Source organism: Microcaecilia unicolor, chromosome 1 (assembly GCF_901765095.1).
Source record: "Microcaecilia unicolor chromosome 1, aMicUni1.1, whole genome shotgun sequence".
Taxonomy (NCBI): Eukaryota; Metazoa; Chordata; class Amphibia; order Gymnophiona; family Siphonopidae; genus Microcaecilia; species Microcaecilia unicolor.
Genome location: NC_044031.1, coordinates 830691 through 846455, shown reverse-complemented (window position 1 = coordinate 846455; position 15765 = coordinate 830691). Strand labels below are relative to the sequence as shown.

Sequence of the window (15765 nt, the reverse complement as noted above, 5' to 3'; positions counted from 1 at the left end):
CCCACCTCCTCTTCCCACTTCTGTCTCTCTCCTCAGCTTCTCCCCCACTTCCTCTTCCCACTTCTGTCTCTCCTCAACTTCTCCCCCACCTCCTCTTCCCACTTCTGTTTCTCTCCTCCCCCACTTCCTCTTCCCATGCCTGTCTCTCTCCTCAACTTCTCCCCCACTTTCTCTTCCCACTTCTGTCTCTCTCCTCAGCTTCTCCCCCACTTCCTCTTCCGTCTGTCTCCTCAACTTCTCCCCCACTTCCTCTTCCCACTTGTCTCTCCTCAACTTCTCCCCACCTCCTCTTCCCACTTCTGTTTCTCTCCTCCCCCACTTCCTCTTCCCATGCCTGTCTCTCTCCTCAACTTCTCCCCCACTTCCTCTTCCCACTTCTGTCTCTCTCCTCAGCTTCTCCCCACTTCCTCTTCCCACTTCTGCCTGTCTCCTCAACTTCTCCCCCACTTCCTCTTCCTACTTCTGTCTCTCAACTTCTCCCCCACCTCCTCTTCCCACTTCTGTTTCTCTCCTCCCCCACTTCCTCTTCCCATGCCTGTCTCTCTCCTCAACTTCTCCCCCACTTCCTCTTCCCACTTCTGTCTCTCCTCAACTTCTCCCCCACCTCCTCTTCCCACGTCTGTCTCTCCTCAACTTCTCCCCCACCTCCTCTTCCCACGTCTGTCTCTCCTCAACTTCTCCCCCACCTCCTCTTCCCACTTCTGTCTCTCTCCTCCCCCACTTCCTCTTCCCATGCCTGTCTCTCTCCTCAACTTCTCCCCCACTTCCTCTTCCCATGCCTGTCTCTCCTCAACTTCTCCCCCACCTTCTCTTCCCACATCTGTCTCTCTCCTCAGCTTCTCCCCCACTTCCTCTTCCCACTTCTGTCTGTCTCTTCAACTTCTTCCCCACTTCCTCTTCCCACTTCTGTCTCTCCTCAACTTCTCCCCCACCTCCTCTTCCCACTTCTGTCTCCTCAACTTCTCCCCTACTTCCTCTTCCCACTTCTGTCTCTCTCCTCAGCTTCTCCCCCACTTCCTCTTCCCATGCCTGCCTCTCTCCTCAGCTTCTCCCCCACTTCCTCTTCCCACTTCTGTCTCTCCCTCAGCCTCTCCCCCACTTCCTCTTTCCACTTCTGTCTGTCTCCTCAACTTCTCCCCCACTTCCTCTTTCCACGTGTCTCTCCTCAATTTCTCCCCACCTCCTCTTCCCACTTCTGTTTCTTTCCTCCCCCACTTCCTCTTCCCATGCCTGCCTCTCTCCTCAGCTTCTCCCCCACTTCCTCTTCCCACTTCTGTCTCTCCCTCAGCCTCTCCCCCACTTCCTCTTTCCACTTCTGTCTGTCTCCTCAACTTCTCTCCCACTTCCTCTTTCCACGTGTCTCTCCTCAATTTCTCCCCACCTCCTCTTCCCACTTCTGTTTCTCTCCTCCCCCACTTCCTCTTCCCATGCCTGCCTCTCTCCTCAGCTTCTCCCCCACTTCCTCTTCCCACTTCTGTCTCTTTCCTCAACTTCTCCCCCACTTCCTCTTCCCACTTGTCTCTCCTCAACTTCTCTCCCACCTTCTCTTCCCACTTCTGTCTCTCTCCTCAACTTCTCCCCACCTGCTCTTCCCACTTCTGTCTCTCTCCTCAGCTTCTCCACTTCCTCTTCCCATGCCTGTCTCTTTTCTCAGCTTCTCCTTCACCTCTTCTTCCCACGCCTATCTCTCTTCTCAGCTTCTTCTTCACCTCCTGTTCCTAAGCTTTGATTCATTCTCCATCTCTTCTTTCTAGGCAAGAAATGTTCTCTTACCTCAACCAGATGGTTGTCTGGCCCATAGAGATCTTTGTCCAGCTCAATAACCAAACTCTTAAAGAATGAAGAAAATTTCCTCTTTAGTTTACTAGGCTGTAAAATAAAATATTTCAACATTTATTGTATTTTACTGATACATTTATTAATTGCCTCTTTATTTATTTAAAACATTTATATATTTATATTCTGCTTTAAACCTGAAGTGGATTACAATAAAAACATACATAAAATCAGCATAACACAATAATAATCAACAAAACGTATATATATATATATCAGGGGCATAGCCAGACCTCAGCGGGAGGGGTGTCCAGAGCCTGAGGTGGGGGGGGCACTGTTTAGCCACTTCCCCCAGCCGCCGCCCTCCCCGCCGCCGCCAAGTACTTTGTTTGATGGCGGGGGTCCCCAACCCCTGCCAGCCGGCCGACTCTGGCGCCTTCGCTGTGTGATGATGTTTCGAACTCTTGACGTCCTGAACCGTGCACGTCCTGTATGTAGCCCCATGCAGGATGTAAGGCGTCAGAAATGGATCATCACATAGTGAAGGCGTCGGAGTTGACCGGCGCTGAAGAAGACTCTTCGGCTGGTGGGGGTTGGGGAACCCCGCCAGCAAACAAGGTACCTGGCGCGGTGACGGGGGGGTCAAATGTAGAGGGGGCCAGGGCTTAATCTGTGGGGGCCCATGCCCCTGTGGCCCCACGTAGCTACGCCCCTGATATATATATTGAGAGAGAGAGATACAAATAAACTGCCCCATGCCTCAAGCAAAATACAACTAAGAACATTTAACTCAATAAAATATAAGTCCATTTCTTCAACCAGAATAAGCTTGCACAAAATAAAAGGTTTTCAAATACTTAAAAACTCAAGGCAATTTCTACCATAAATAAAATTAGATATATAAGGGCTCATTTAAGGGCTCATTTTCAAAACAGAAAAATGTCCAAAAAATGGCATATCAGGCAGATAAATCTATTTCTCACAGGAAAACATCTAAAACACATAATCAAACCAACCCGCTCAAGTCTTGTTAGCCGCCAAAAAGACAACGTTCCCAGAGGGAGCGTTTTGTGGGTGTGACATGGGCGGAGTTATGTGATGAACGTTTATTGCCGATAATGGCTAGAAAAACGACTTGCTGGGGGTGGAAAAAAAGCCCAGAATGAAACCTGCTTTAAAAGCGTCTAGGGTAAAGCTAAACCTGTCTTTAGACCCATTTGTGATTTTGCTGAGCTGGAGAGTAGAGAGGTGGCAGTAGTAACTTGAGAGAAATAGTGGAGAGTTGCTGAATTCTTTGTTACCTTTGTGTGTTTGCCCCAGTCTGACCCTTTTGACCCTTACATTTGCTGACTTGCCTCCTCTGTGTCTCACCACCTCAAGTCCTTCACCTGTTAACCTCCTCAGCCACACCCATCCCTCTGTATCTTGCCCCTTCCCCCACCAAACTCCCACACCTTCCATTCTACTTCCCCACCTGCTTGTCTCCTCTCATTGTTCCTCTGTTTGTCCAGTCCCAGTTTATCACTGTGCTCTGTGCTGCTGCTGTTTGTGTGACAGCTGTGTGCTGTTCCTGGGAGAGTGAGTGCTTTGTGCTGCTGTTATGTGTGCGAGGGCTGTGTGCTGTTCCTGGGAGAGTGCTTTGTGCTGCTGTTTTGTGTGTGAGGGCCATGTGCTGTTCCTGGGAGAGTGAGTGCTTTGTGCTGCTGTTATGTGTGCGAGGGCTGTGTGCTGTTCCTGGGAGAGTGCTTTGTGCTGCTGTTTTGTGTGTGAGGGCCATGTGCTGTTCCTGGGAGAGTGAGTGCTTTGTGCTGCTGTTATGTGTGTGAGGGCCGTGTGCTGTTCCTGGGAGAGTGAGTGCTTTGTGCTGCTGTTATGTGTGTGAGGGCCGTGTGCTGTTCCTGGGAGAGTGAGTGCTTTGTGCTGCTGTTATGTGTGTGAGGGCCGTGTGCTGTTCCTGGGACAGTGAGTGCTTTGTGCTGCTTTTATGTGTGTGAGGGCCGTGTGCTGTTCCTGGGAGAGTGAGTGCTTTGTGCTATAGCTGTGTCTGGATTGTTTGATGGTGGTGGGAGAGTGTTTTGGGCAGCTGGTGTGTGTCTCATGACTGCGTGCTGGTGAGGGTGCTGGTGCTGGGTTTTATGAGGTGCAGAAGGTGGAGATGCACACAGTGGTGTTTCTGGGGTCAGTGGATTGCGCCTGTGGTGGTGGAACACCTGCATGGCATTCATGGATGCACTGCATGCTTTGGTGGCTCACGCCTTGCTGGAGGTGGATGAGAGTTTGGAGAAAGAGCCCCGCAGGAGATATCCCTATCAGAGAGTATTCAGGCCTCGCACCCCCTTCCTGGACCTCACTGATCAAGAATGCCTTACTAGGTTTCGCTTTGACAGGGCTGCCATACACCACCTCTATGACCAGCTACAACCCCTCCTCCCAGCCAGGACAAGCAGGAATATTCCTGTGCTAGTCCACCTGAAAGCCTCCGTTTCCCTCACCTTTCTGGCTAATGGCACCTTCCAGTCAGGCTAGCAGTCAATGCAGGCTTCACCAAGCCTATCTTCAACCATCTTGCCCAGTTCCTCAATGCCTTCCTCACCCACACCTCACACTTTATTACCTTCCCCACTACTGCCCAGGTACTCTAAGAAGGGGGGAGGTATGGTGTTTGCGAATCTCTGTACTGCTTACCTAGGAGTCGGCTGCCGGTGATCTCCCCTTGGTCAAATCTGCGGTAGAGTCCTGAATGCCGGAGGATGAAGACATCATGGGTGGAGTCTGGGTAACAGGCACATACATCCACAGTCTCCCCCTGGACATCACACACAACCTGCATATTCACAGAGTTGAAGGATTTCCTATTTCTATAGGTCTCCTTGTGTACCCAGAGGGGTCTGAGTGTGACCTGTGTGCAGCCGATGACACTTATGACTGACGGGAAGCGGTCCATGGTGTAAAACTGAGCTATGTTGTTCTGGAGGGCCTGGGTTGTACTGGGAAAAGTAGTATAGTCAGAGGTGTGGGTGAGGAAGGCATCAAGGAACAGGGCCAGACAGTTGGAGATGGTGGGCTATGTGAGGTCTGCACTAACCGCTAGCACTGACCGGAAGGTGCCAGTGGCCAGAACGGTGAGAGATGTGGTAACCTTCAGGTAGACAGTCATGGGATTATTCCTGCATGTCCTGGGCTGGAGCTGAGGTTGTAGCTGGTCACAGAGTTGTATTATGGTGGCCCTGTCAAAATAGTACCTAGTAAGGCATTCCTGGTCAGTGAGGTCCAGGAAGTGAGTGCAGGCCTGAAGACTCTCTGATAGGGATATCTCCTGCGGGGCCTCCCCTCCAAACTCTCCTCCACTTCCAGCAAGGTATGAGACATCAAAGAATTCAGTTCGTCCATGACTGGTGTGCAAGTGTCCCATCACCACAACACTACTACGCTCACCTCCACCTACTGCAGCTCATGAGACCCAGCACCAGAACCCGCACCGGGACACACTCAGGAGCAGAAAAGAGCACAGTGGACAAACAGAGGAACAATCAGAGACAAAGGACAACCAGGTAAGGATGTGGAATGGGAGGTGTGGAGGTTTGGGGACAGAGAAGGTTTGGTGGGAGAAGGAGGCGAGATACAGAGGAAGGGATGGGTGTGGCTGGGGGGGGGGCTAGCAGGTATAGGAAGGATTTCAGGAGGTGAGAAACAGAGGAGGCAAGTCAGCAAATGTAAAGGTGAAAAGGTTCAGATTGGGCAAATACACAAAGGGAACAAAGAACTCAGGAACTGTCAACTCTCTCACAAGTGACCACTTCCACCTCTCCACCCTCCAACTCAACAAAATCACTCATACATGGGTCTAAAGACAGCTTTGCCCTTACCCTAGAGGCTTTTAAAGCAGGTCTAACACAGGATGTCTTTCTTCCCACCACCAACCTTCGAAAGCTAATCAAGAAATGTATTAAGTTATGTCCAATAAAAAAGGTATGGGCTGGAGACATTCATCACGTAAGACCACCCATGTCATGCACACAAAACGCCCCCTCTGGGGATGTTTTATGATGAATGAAAAGTGGTCTTGGTAATTTTTTTTCTGTTGTTACATTATATGTATTGGACATTTTTCCTTTTTGAAAATAAGTCTCAAAATGACGAAAATACCCTAGAAAAGTAGACCACAAAAGTGAAGGGATGTAGAACACTACAGACGAAGAGTCAGCAAAACCGCTTCTACATCACTCTGGAATTCGTCGCCAGAGAATGTGGTAAAGGCGGTTAGCTTAGCGGAGTTTAAAAAAGGTTTGGAAGGCTTCCTAAAGAAAAAGTCCATAGACCGTTATTAAATGAACTTGGGGAAAATCCACTATTTCTGGGATAAGCAGTATAAAATGTTTTGTACATTTTTGGGATCTTGCCAGGTATTTGTGACCTGGATTGGCCACTGTGGATGTTGGGCTTGATGGACCTTTGCTCTTTCCCAGTATGGCAATACTTATGTACTTATGTACCACCTTGGTTATTGTTTTCTTGCTTCACAGCACATATGCTTTTCTCAGTTGGAACACTCTTGTATTTGCAATGTCTACTTGTTCCACAGCACATACGTCCTTTTCTTTCGGCAATGTTCATTGGTTTTGCTTTTCTTTCCTTTGTTTTTTTTCTTTTCCTCATTGGTACGGTTTCTCACTCTTTATGCAATTTTGAGTCCCATACATTTTGCTTTTTTAACATATATCAGTATAATGATATTTATTATTTTTTCATATAGACTGTTTTATGTATTGTGACCAAACATTTTGATATCATCTATACAGGTTAGTGATCTGCCATTCCTTATATTATTTTTACTTATGTTTTTCACTTGTAACGTTATGTTCTCTTATGTGAGAATGATATTGTTTTTACTTTTATCTCCAATTTAATCCCTGGTGTCGTTAGTTTTGTTTTATGTGTGCTTTTACTTATCATCATGGTATTTATAGACTCCTGAGGCAGGCACACAGCTGAAACATGGTGCCGTGTCGAGTTTTTGCTCCAATAAACACTTTTTTGCTTGAGAACGTCTCCTTGGTTCTTTGAAATAGTTGTGTTGGCTAGACTACTTTTTTTGGCTGACAATCCATACAGAATTTTAAAAACAAACAACCAACAATAATGTAGATATGATCCTGAATCTTGAGGGGGGGACAGTGCAGTTGAGTAGGGTAGGTTATGGGGTGGCCCAGTCTGCTTATCCTCCTCCTAAAACCAGCTTGGCAGCCATGTTTACAAAAATCTACAATCTATACATCTACCTTTCAGGTAGGCCCAATAATACTACTACTACTACAAATCATTTCTATACATCATTACAGTAATCCAGATGGGATAAGACCATAGCTTGGCCAATCATACAGAAATACATGGATTCAAGAAAAGGTTTAGTCCAATGGACCAATCTCAAACTACGAAAAACTTCCTTCATTCCAACCCCTTGTGATTCCATTCTCAATCTAGAGTAGAGAGGTGTGGTAGCCGTGTTAGTCCACTTTTAAAGGTAATCAATAGAAATAAAACAAAATAAAACATGGAAAAGAAAATAAGATGATACCTTTTTTATTGGATATAATACATTTCTTGATTAGCTTTCGAAGGTTGCCCTTCTTTGTCGGATCAGAAATAAGCAAATGTTGGTAGATGACAGTATATATAAGTGAAACATCAAAGCATTTAAGTGACAGTCTAACAGGATGAGGGTGGATAGGTGAGAGACAGGAAGAATCAGGTGGATGAGGGGCAGGGAAATATGAATGGAGATAGGAGGGTGACAAATTATAAACCATATAGCCCATTATAAACCATAAAATTGTACTGCTTTGTCACCCTCCTATCTCTATGCATATTTCCCTGCCCCTCATCCACCTGATTCTTCCTGTCTCTCACCTATCCACCCTCATCCTGTTAGACTGTCACTTAAATGCTTTGATGTTTCACTTATATATACTGTCATCTGCCAACATTTGCTTATTTCTGATCCGACGAAGAAGGGAACCTTCGAAAGGTAATCAAGAAATGTATCAAGTTATGGCCAATAAAAAAGGTATCATCTTATTTTCTTTTCCATGTTTTATTTTGTTTTATTTCTATGGATATCCTTAATCTAGAAACCACTTTCTCCTTTTTTTCTCTCCCTGTCATCTGTCCCTTCTTTTATCCTGCCCCATGAGGTACTTATCTGATTTCATTTCCAGTGCGCAGAGCACACTGGAAGTGAAATCATGATAAGTTCCACTTGCAGCTGCAATGCAGAGAAACAGCATGACTCTCAAGGAAAAAAGGCAGAGTGCTGCGTCTTCTGCCCTTGTGCTGCCTGCCGCCACTGCCCTGACATCCATCAGACTGCTGGGGCTCGCTCAGCCATCTTAGAGCTGCTGCCCCACAACACACTAGTATATCATGACACCCCGGTTAAGAATAGAAACATATAAACATGTCAGCAGATAAGGGTTAAATGGCCCATCCAGTCTGCCCTTCCACAGTAACCACTAACTCCTCCTTTTCCTAAAGGATCCCACATGCCTGTCCCATGCTTCCTTAAATTCTGACACAGTCTCCATGACCTCCATCAGGAGGCCATTCCACGCATCCACCTCCCTTTCCGTGAAAGAGTATTTTCTTACATTCTTCCTAAGTCTATTTCCTCTTAACTTCATCCTATGCCCTCTCATTCCAGAGTTTTCTTTCATTTGAAAAATGTTCACCTCCTGTACATCAATGTCACTGAGGTACAGTAATACCTCAGTTTTCGTTGACTTCGGTTATCGTCGATTTTTTCCGTGAAAAATTTGTCTCGGATTTCGTCGGCGTGCCACGTGACCCCGCTGCTAATTTTGTGAAAACAAAGGGCGACCCACGTGTTCTCCTGCTCATTGATTCATATGGAAATAATTGCCTCGGTTTTCGTCGGTTTCGGATTTCGCCGATTGTTTTCGGACGAATTATCGACGAAAACCGAGGTATCACTGTATTTAAATGTCTCTTATCATATCTCCTCTCTCCCGCCTCTCTTTCAACATATACATGTTGAGGTTCTTGAGCCTGTTACTATATGTTTTATGGCGGAGACCACTTACCAATTTGGTAGCTGCCCTCTGGACCAGCTCCATCCTGTTTATATCTTTCTGTAGGTGAGGGTCTCCAGAACTGCACACGGTACTCTAAGTGGGGCCTCACCAGAGACTTACACAAGGGCATTATCACCTCTTTTTTCCTGCTGGTCATCCCTCTCCTTATGCACCCAACCATACTTCTGGCTTTCACCGTCGCCTTTTCTACTACCTGTTTGACCACCTTAAGGTCAGACACAATCACCCCCAAGTCCCGCTCTTCTTCTGTACATAGGAGCAAGTCATCCCCTATATTGTATTGTGCCAGTGGATTCTTATAACCCAACTGCATGACCCTGCATTTCTTAGCATTATATTTTAGTTGCCAATTTTTGGACCATTATTCAAGCTCTGCTAGATCCTTCTTCATGCCACCCACTCCCTCTGGGGTGTCTACCCTATAACAAGTTTGGTATCATCTGCAGAGAGATAAAACTTAACAGACAGCCCTTCCGCAATATCAGTCACAAAGATGTTAAAAAGAGCCGGCCCTAGGACCGATCCCTGTGGTACACCACTGATAATATCCCTTTCCTCGGAGCAAACTCCATTTAACACTACCCTCTGTCTCCTCCCATTTAATCAGTTTTTAACCCTGCCAGTCACATTAGGTCCCACACCGAGGGCATTCAGTTTATTAATCAGTCGTCTGTGCGGAACCGTGTCAAAGGCTTTCCAGTCTCTGGAAAAGGATTGTTTGTATATTAATATTTAAAGGTCTGTATCATATCACCCCTATCCCTCCTTTCCTCTAGGGCAGGCTTGTCCACCCCTGGTCCTGAAGGGCCACAAGCCAGTTGGGTTTTCAGGATTTTCCCAATGAATATGCATGAGATCTATTTGCATGCACTGCCTCCATTGAATGCAAATAGATCTCATGCATATTTGTTGGGGAAATCCTGAAAACCTGAGCTGGCGAGGGCCAAGGTTGGACACCCCTGCTCTAGGGTATACATATTCAAGTCTCTTCTCATATGTCTTGTGGCGTAAACCACAAACCATTTTCGTCATCCTTCTCCGAACTGCTTCAAGTCTTTTTGCATCCTTAGCAAGATACAGCCTCCAAAACTAAACACAATATTCCAACTGGGGTCTCATAAGCAACTTGTAGAGGGGCATCAACACCTCCTTTCTTCTGCTGGTTACACCTCTCTCTAAACAGCCTAGCTGTTATGATTCTGTTCAACTCTGCTAGTCAGACAAGGGAATGCCTGGAACCGTTCCTAATTGGCCCATCTGGGCTGAGCTGACGTCAGTCTGATCTACTTAAGCTTACCCTTCCCTACAACCCTTGCTTTGGCGTTGCCCTTTGTTTTTTGCTGAAGCCTTACCTTGCGCTATTTGAGCTTTTGCTCTGGGTGTTGTGGAGTTTGTTTTCTCCTTCCTTGCTCTGTCTCAGTGTGCTTGCTGCTTCCAGCGTGTGTCTGATTACCCCTCTTCCCTCGCCTGTGATTTTTTTCTCCCTTGGACTGTGGTGCTTTGTGGTAAGCTTGTTTATCATTCTGTTCCAGGTTGTTTGTTTTGTTTCCCTTGGAGTTACCCTTTGTGCTGTGTTTGTATTTTGTTGTGCTTCTTGTCTTTGTGGCAGACTCGGGACCTTTGTTTCTTTCCATAGGGGTTGTTTGTTCTTCCCTGTGCTTAAGTTAACCCTTACTACTACTACTACTTAACATTTCTAGAGCGCTACTAGGGTTACGCAGTGCTGTACAATTTAACAAAGAGAGACAGTCCCTGCTCAAAGAGCTTACAATCTAATAGACAAGTGAACGGTCGGTCCGATAGGGGCAGTCAAATTGGGGCAGTCTGGATTCACTGAACGGTAAGGGTTAGGTGCCGAACGCAGCATTGAAGAGGTGGGCTTTAAGCAAAGACTTGAAGATGGGCAGGGAGGGGGCTTGGCGTAAGGGTTCAGGAAGGTTGTTCCAAGCATAGGGTGAGGCAAGGCAGAATGAGCGGAGCCTGGAGTTGGCGGTGGTGGAGAAGGGTCTGCAGTGTTCCTGCCTCTGGCAGCTGAGAGTTTGCAGCAGTCTTTCCTTTGTGACTGTTTTAATTCTTTTTGCTGTCACTACCCTCGCTATTACTGTGTACTGCTCTTTCTGAGCGGGGTGTGTCTCAGGCCCGGCTCTCTATTTTTGCTGGCTTTTCCCTCTCCTGTCTGCTGGGGGTCTCTGCTATCTGTATCCATATTTCTCAGTCCCTAATTTCCTTTGTGTGCTGTGGGGTACAGCTTAATGTGTTTCCTATACTTACCTTTCTTAGTTTATTTTTCCCTTGTGTCCTTAGCGAGCACTTAGCGTGTTGGTGCGCTAGTCCCCGTGGGGACCCCCTCGTTTTTTCTTTCTCCCTTCCATGGGTTTGAATCGGTTCCGGTTAGGCCGTGAGACCCATATGACTGTATTCTGAGCAAGTGGGTTCCCAATAGGCCATGAGGCCCGCCTGAATGCCCTATCTTCCCCTTTCTGGTAGTGCAAGTTGGTCGTGTGTGTGTGTGCAGGGCTTGGTAGCTGGGGTGGAGTATAGTACCTAGGCCTAGGCTCAAGGGCTCACGACCAGCCTGACACTAGCATCCTTCTTGCTATGGCCATCATTCTGTCACATTGTTTCATTGCCTTGAAATCCTCAGAAACTACCACCCCAAGGTATCTCTCATGAGCTGTGCTTATCAATCCCTCACCTCCATACATCTCTTTTGGATTTCTACACCCCAAGTGCATCATTCTGCACTTCTCTGCATTATATTTTAACTGCCAGACCATAGATCATTCTTCTTATTTTTGGAGATTTCTTCTCATATTTTCTACTGCCTCCAGGGTGTCCACTCTGTTGGCGACCTTCGTGTGTCATCTGCAAGAAGGCAAACTTTACCATCTATGCCTTCGGCAACATCACTCACAAATATAGTAAACAGAATCAGCCACAGTACCAATCTCTGAGGTACCTTTCCTTTCTCCAAGTGGATTTTATTTACCACCACTCTCTGTTGTCTGTCGGTCAACCAGTTTCTAATCCAGTTCACCATTCTGGGTCTCAGCCCACTCAACTTGTTCATGAGTCTTGTTTTTAGGGAATAATTATCTTCTCTGTTGTGAGAGGGAGGCAGTCTATGTGAAGTTTATCAGTTTTGTTCATCTTGACACTGGCTGCCTAATGGGAATTCATAACTGGACTTACTACTAATACTCATTTCTATGGCGCTACTAGATGTACACAGCGCTGTAAAGATTATATGCAGGTACTTTCTCTGTCCCTAGAGGGCTCATAATCTCAGTTTTTGTACCTGGGGCAGTGGAGGATTAAGTGACTTGCCCAAGGTCACAAGGAGCTGCAGTGGGAATTGAACCCAGGCTGACAGGATCAAAGTCCACTACATAATACATCTCTATTTGTTAGCCTGTACTTTTTTGCCTCTTTGCTTAAAGCACCTTCTATCTTTCCTGGGCATACCAGACAGAACAAATCAGACATTCAAATATTTGAAAGGTGTTAATCCGCAAACAAACCTTTTTCGGAGATGGAAAGGCGGTAGAACTAGAGGACATGAATTGAGGTTGAAGGGGGGCAGACTCAGGAGTAATGTCAGAAAATATTTTTTCACAGAGAGGGTGGTGGATATGTGGAATGCACTCCCGTGGGAGGTGGTGGAAATGAAAACAGTAATGGAATTCAAACGTGCGTGGGATAAACACAAAGGAATCTTGTTTAGAAAGAATGGATCCACAGAATCTTAGTGGAGATTGGGTGGCGACGCCGGTAATTGGGAAGCAAAATTGGTGCTGGGCAGACTTCCATGGTCTACGTCCTGACCATAACTCAATAGGTAGGGATGGGCTCGAGTGTAAATTTTAAGGGGCTTCGACATTAGCTTCAGAACATTTAGTACAAGAAGAGTGCTGGGCAGACTTCTACGGTCTGTGCCCTGAGAATGACAAGGACAAATACAACTCAGGTATAAAGTATCGCATACCATGTAAAATGAGTTTATCTTGTTGGGCAGACTGGATGGACCGTAAGGTCTTTACTGCCATCATTTACTATGTTACTATATTTCTAATCTGATCTAAGTTTTCTCCCTGAGAGGGGTCCAGGGCTGTTTACAAAAGACCACAAGAAAAAGAAGATGCAGAAGAAAAATTATTTTTCAATTAGCATTTGAATACACATTTTTTAAACAAATATCATCTGCTCTGCTTTATCCATCTTACAAATCCTTCACTATTCTTTTCGTTCTTGCACTTTCAAAACTTTTAAAGCATTAGACAACAGAGTTGCAAGTTAAAAGAAAATTATATCAAGAGCTTTGACATACGTCATCTAGAAGTTTTCCTTCCACACGAAGTTCCCACGATGCAATGCTGCCATCAGAATCGTCAGCATCGGGCTTAGCAGGGTTGAACGTATTTGATATGTAAAGTCTGAGTTTTCTTTTTTGCTGTGGGACATAGATAAAATCAAGAGTTACAAGCTGCAGTAAAGAAATGACCATCTGCTCAATCATCTTGCTTCTCTTGCGGTACACACCAGACCAGAAAAATGTACTCAGCCAGGAGTTCTCAATGGTCAATGTCTTATGGGTACAAAACAGAGTGGTAAAATGTACTCAAGACAGGAATTATCAGTGGTCAATGTCTTACAAGGTACACACCAGACCACAAAAATGTACTCAGCAAGAAGTTAATAATGGCCTTTTTTCTGGAGTTTTGGACACTTTCAGGTTCATTTCACATAATAATTTTAATAAAAGTGGGGGTTTTTTGCACATTCCAAGGTACACAAATGACTTAATGCAGTTTCAAGCAAATCAGATATGATACAACTCGATGCTCGATTTTTTTTCTGTCACTGGCCCTTCCCTCTGGAATGCCCTGCCTTCCCATTTACGCCTACAAACCTCACTGGCTAAATTTAAATCTGAACTTGAGATCACATTATGTGGTGAGGGAGACAGCTGTATTTGTCTGCAGCTAAGGGACCCTCGCCTCTCCTAATCTGCTAATTTCAGTTATTTGGAGAAATCAGTGAATTTAACTGGCAGGGGAGATCAGTTAAACTGTATGGAAAAGTATTTTGTTAAATCACCTTCAGCGATGACGCAGAAACCCGCTCGGAAAGAGAAAGGAAAGACAGGCAGCGGTGAGCCTAAGATGGAGGATACCCTTCTCACACCGGCGATGTTCACAGACGCCCAACTCTCCCAACTCACCTTAGCAGTTGACAAAGCATCGGAACCACGATTGGGGGCTCTTTCCCAGAAAACTGAATTGTTCCAAACCCATGCTGGATGGTCTTGCAACTAGGACAGGAGAGCTGGAAACCCACGTGTCATCTGTCGAAGATGACGTGTTTGCGCATGGACCGGTGCTGGAGCACTTACAGGAATAGTCAACTAAATTAGAAGATTTGAAGAATCGCTCCCGAAGGCTCCATCTCCGTATCATAGGCTTCCTGAGCTGTTACGTCTAGCTCCATCCCTGGCCGCCTTCAAATCTGGGCTAAAGGCCTACCTGTTTGCTATTGCTTTTGACTCCTAACTTGTCACTTGCTCGTAACCTCATCTTCCTCTCTTCAATTAGTCCCTTTCCCTATGTGTCCTTCTGTCTGTCGTACCCTTATCCCTCATTGGTCCTGTCTGTCCGTCCTGATTTAGACTGTAAGCTCTTTTGAGCAGGGACTGTCTTTTCTTCATGTTCAATTGTGAAGCGCTGCGTACGACTGGTAGCGCTATAGAAATGATTTATAGTAGTAGTAGTAAGTGAACAGATTCCAGAAAGGAACTTGGTCACCTGGTTAGAAAACTGGCTCACTAAAGAACTAGCCCTCCCAGAGTACACGGGATCTTCGGTCATAGAGAGGGCGAACCATGTGGGCCACCCAGATGCTGGCTGGAAGAGGCCTAGAGTTATCATGATTAAACTTTTGAATTATGGACACAAATTGGATATCCTAACGGGATTGAAATTCGATGTGCAAAGGGGAAAAGGATAGTGATAGGAGTGTACTACCGTCCGCCTGGCCAGGACGAACAGACGGATGCGGAAATGTTAAAGGAAATCAGGGATGCAAACAAACTGGGCAACACAATAATAATGGGGGATTTCAATTACCCGCATATAGACTGGGTTAATGTAACATCTGTACACGCAAGGGACATAAGATTTCTTGATGAAATCAAGGACAGCTTCATGGAACAGCTAGTTCAGGAGCCGACAAGAGAAGGAAAAATACTAGACTTAGTCCTTAGTGGTGCTCATGATCTAGTGCAGGGGGTAACGATACGAGGGCCACTTGATAACAGTGATCATAATATGATCGGTTTTGATATTGGCATTGAAGGAAGTGAAACTAGGAAATCAAGTACGCTAGCGTTTAACTATAGAAAAGGTGATTACGACAAAATGAGAAAAATGGTGAAAAAAAGACTGAAAGGAGCAGCTCGCAGAGTAAAAAACTTGCATCAGGCGTGGATGCTGTTTAAAAACACCATCCTGGAGGTTCAGGACAAATATATTCCACGTATTAGAAAAAAGGGAAAAAAGACTAAACGTCAGCCGGCGTGGCTAAACAGTAAGATAAAGGAAATCATTAGAGCCAAAAAACAATCCTTCAGAAAGTGGAGAAGAGAACCAACTGAAAGTAACAGGATAGATCATAAGGAATGCCAAGCCAAATGCAATGCGGAGATAAGGAGGGCAAAAAAGGACTTTGAGAAGAAATTAGCGTTGGAAGCAAAAATACATAGTAAAATTTTTTTTAGATACATTAAAAGCAGGAAACCGGCCAAAGAGTCGGTTGGGCCGCTGGACGAAAATGGTGTTAAAGGGGCGATCAAGGAGGACAAAGCCGTAGCGGAGAAATTAAATGA

At 45.8% G+C, this 15765-nt stretch overlaps 1 protein-coding gene across 15 annotated transcripts in view; it reads right to left on the bottom strand.

Annotated features, from left to right (window-relative positions):
• The window catches only part of SMARCD3 (SWI/SNF related, matrix associated, actin dependent regulator of chromatin, subfamily d, member 3), a 154064-nt gene that overhangs the window by 53779 nt on the left and 84520 nt on the right, over positions 1 to 15765 (bottom strand). For 14 of the 15 annotated variants that reach the window (XR_003940755.1, XR_003940760.1, XR_003940764.1 and 11 more), the window contains exons 5-6: positions 13213 to 13335; positions 1774 to 1869 (exon numbers count right to left, since the gene is read on the bottom strand). Coding sequence is in view for 3 of the 15 variants with exons in the window: in XM_030191828.1 (XP_030047688.1) it covers positions 1774 to 1869; positions 13213 to 13335 (219 nt within the window). In the remaining 12 variants the exon portion in view is untranslated. The remainder of the gene's footprint in view (positions 1 to 1773; positions 1870 to 13212; positions 13336 to 15765) is intronic. The other variant, XM_030191823.1, reaches the window with a different exon arrangement.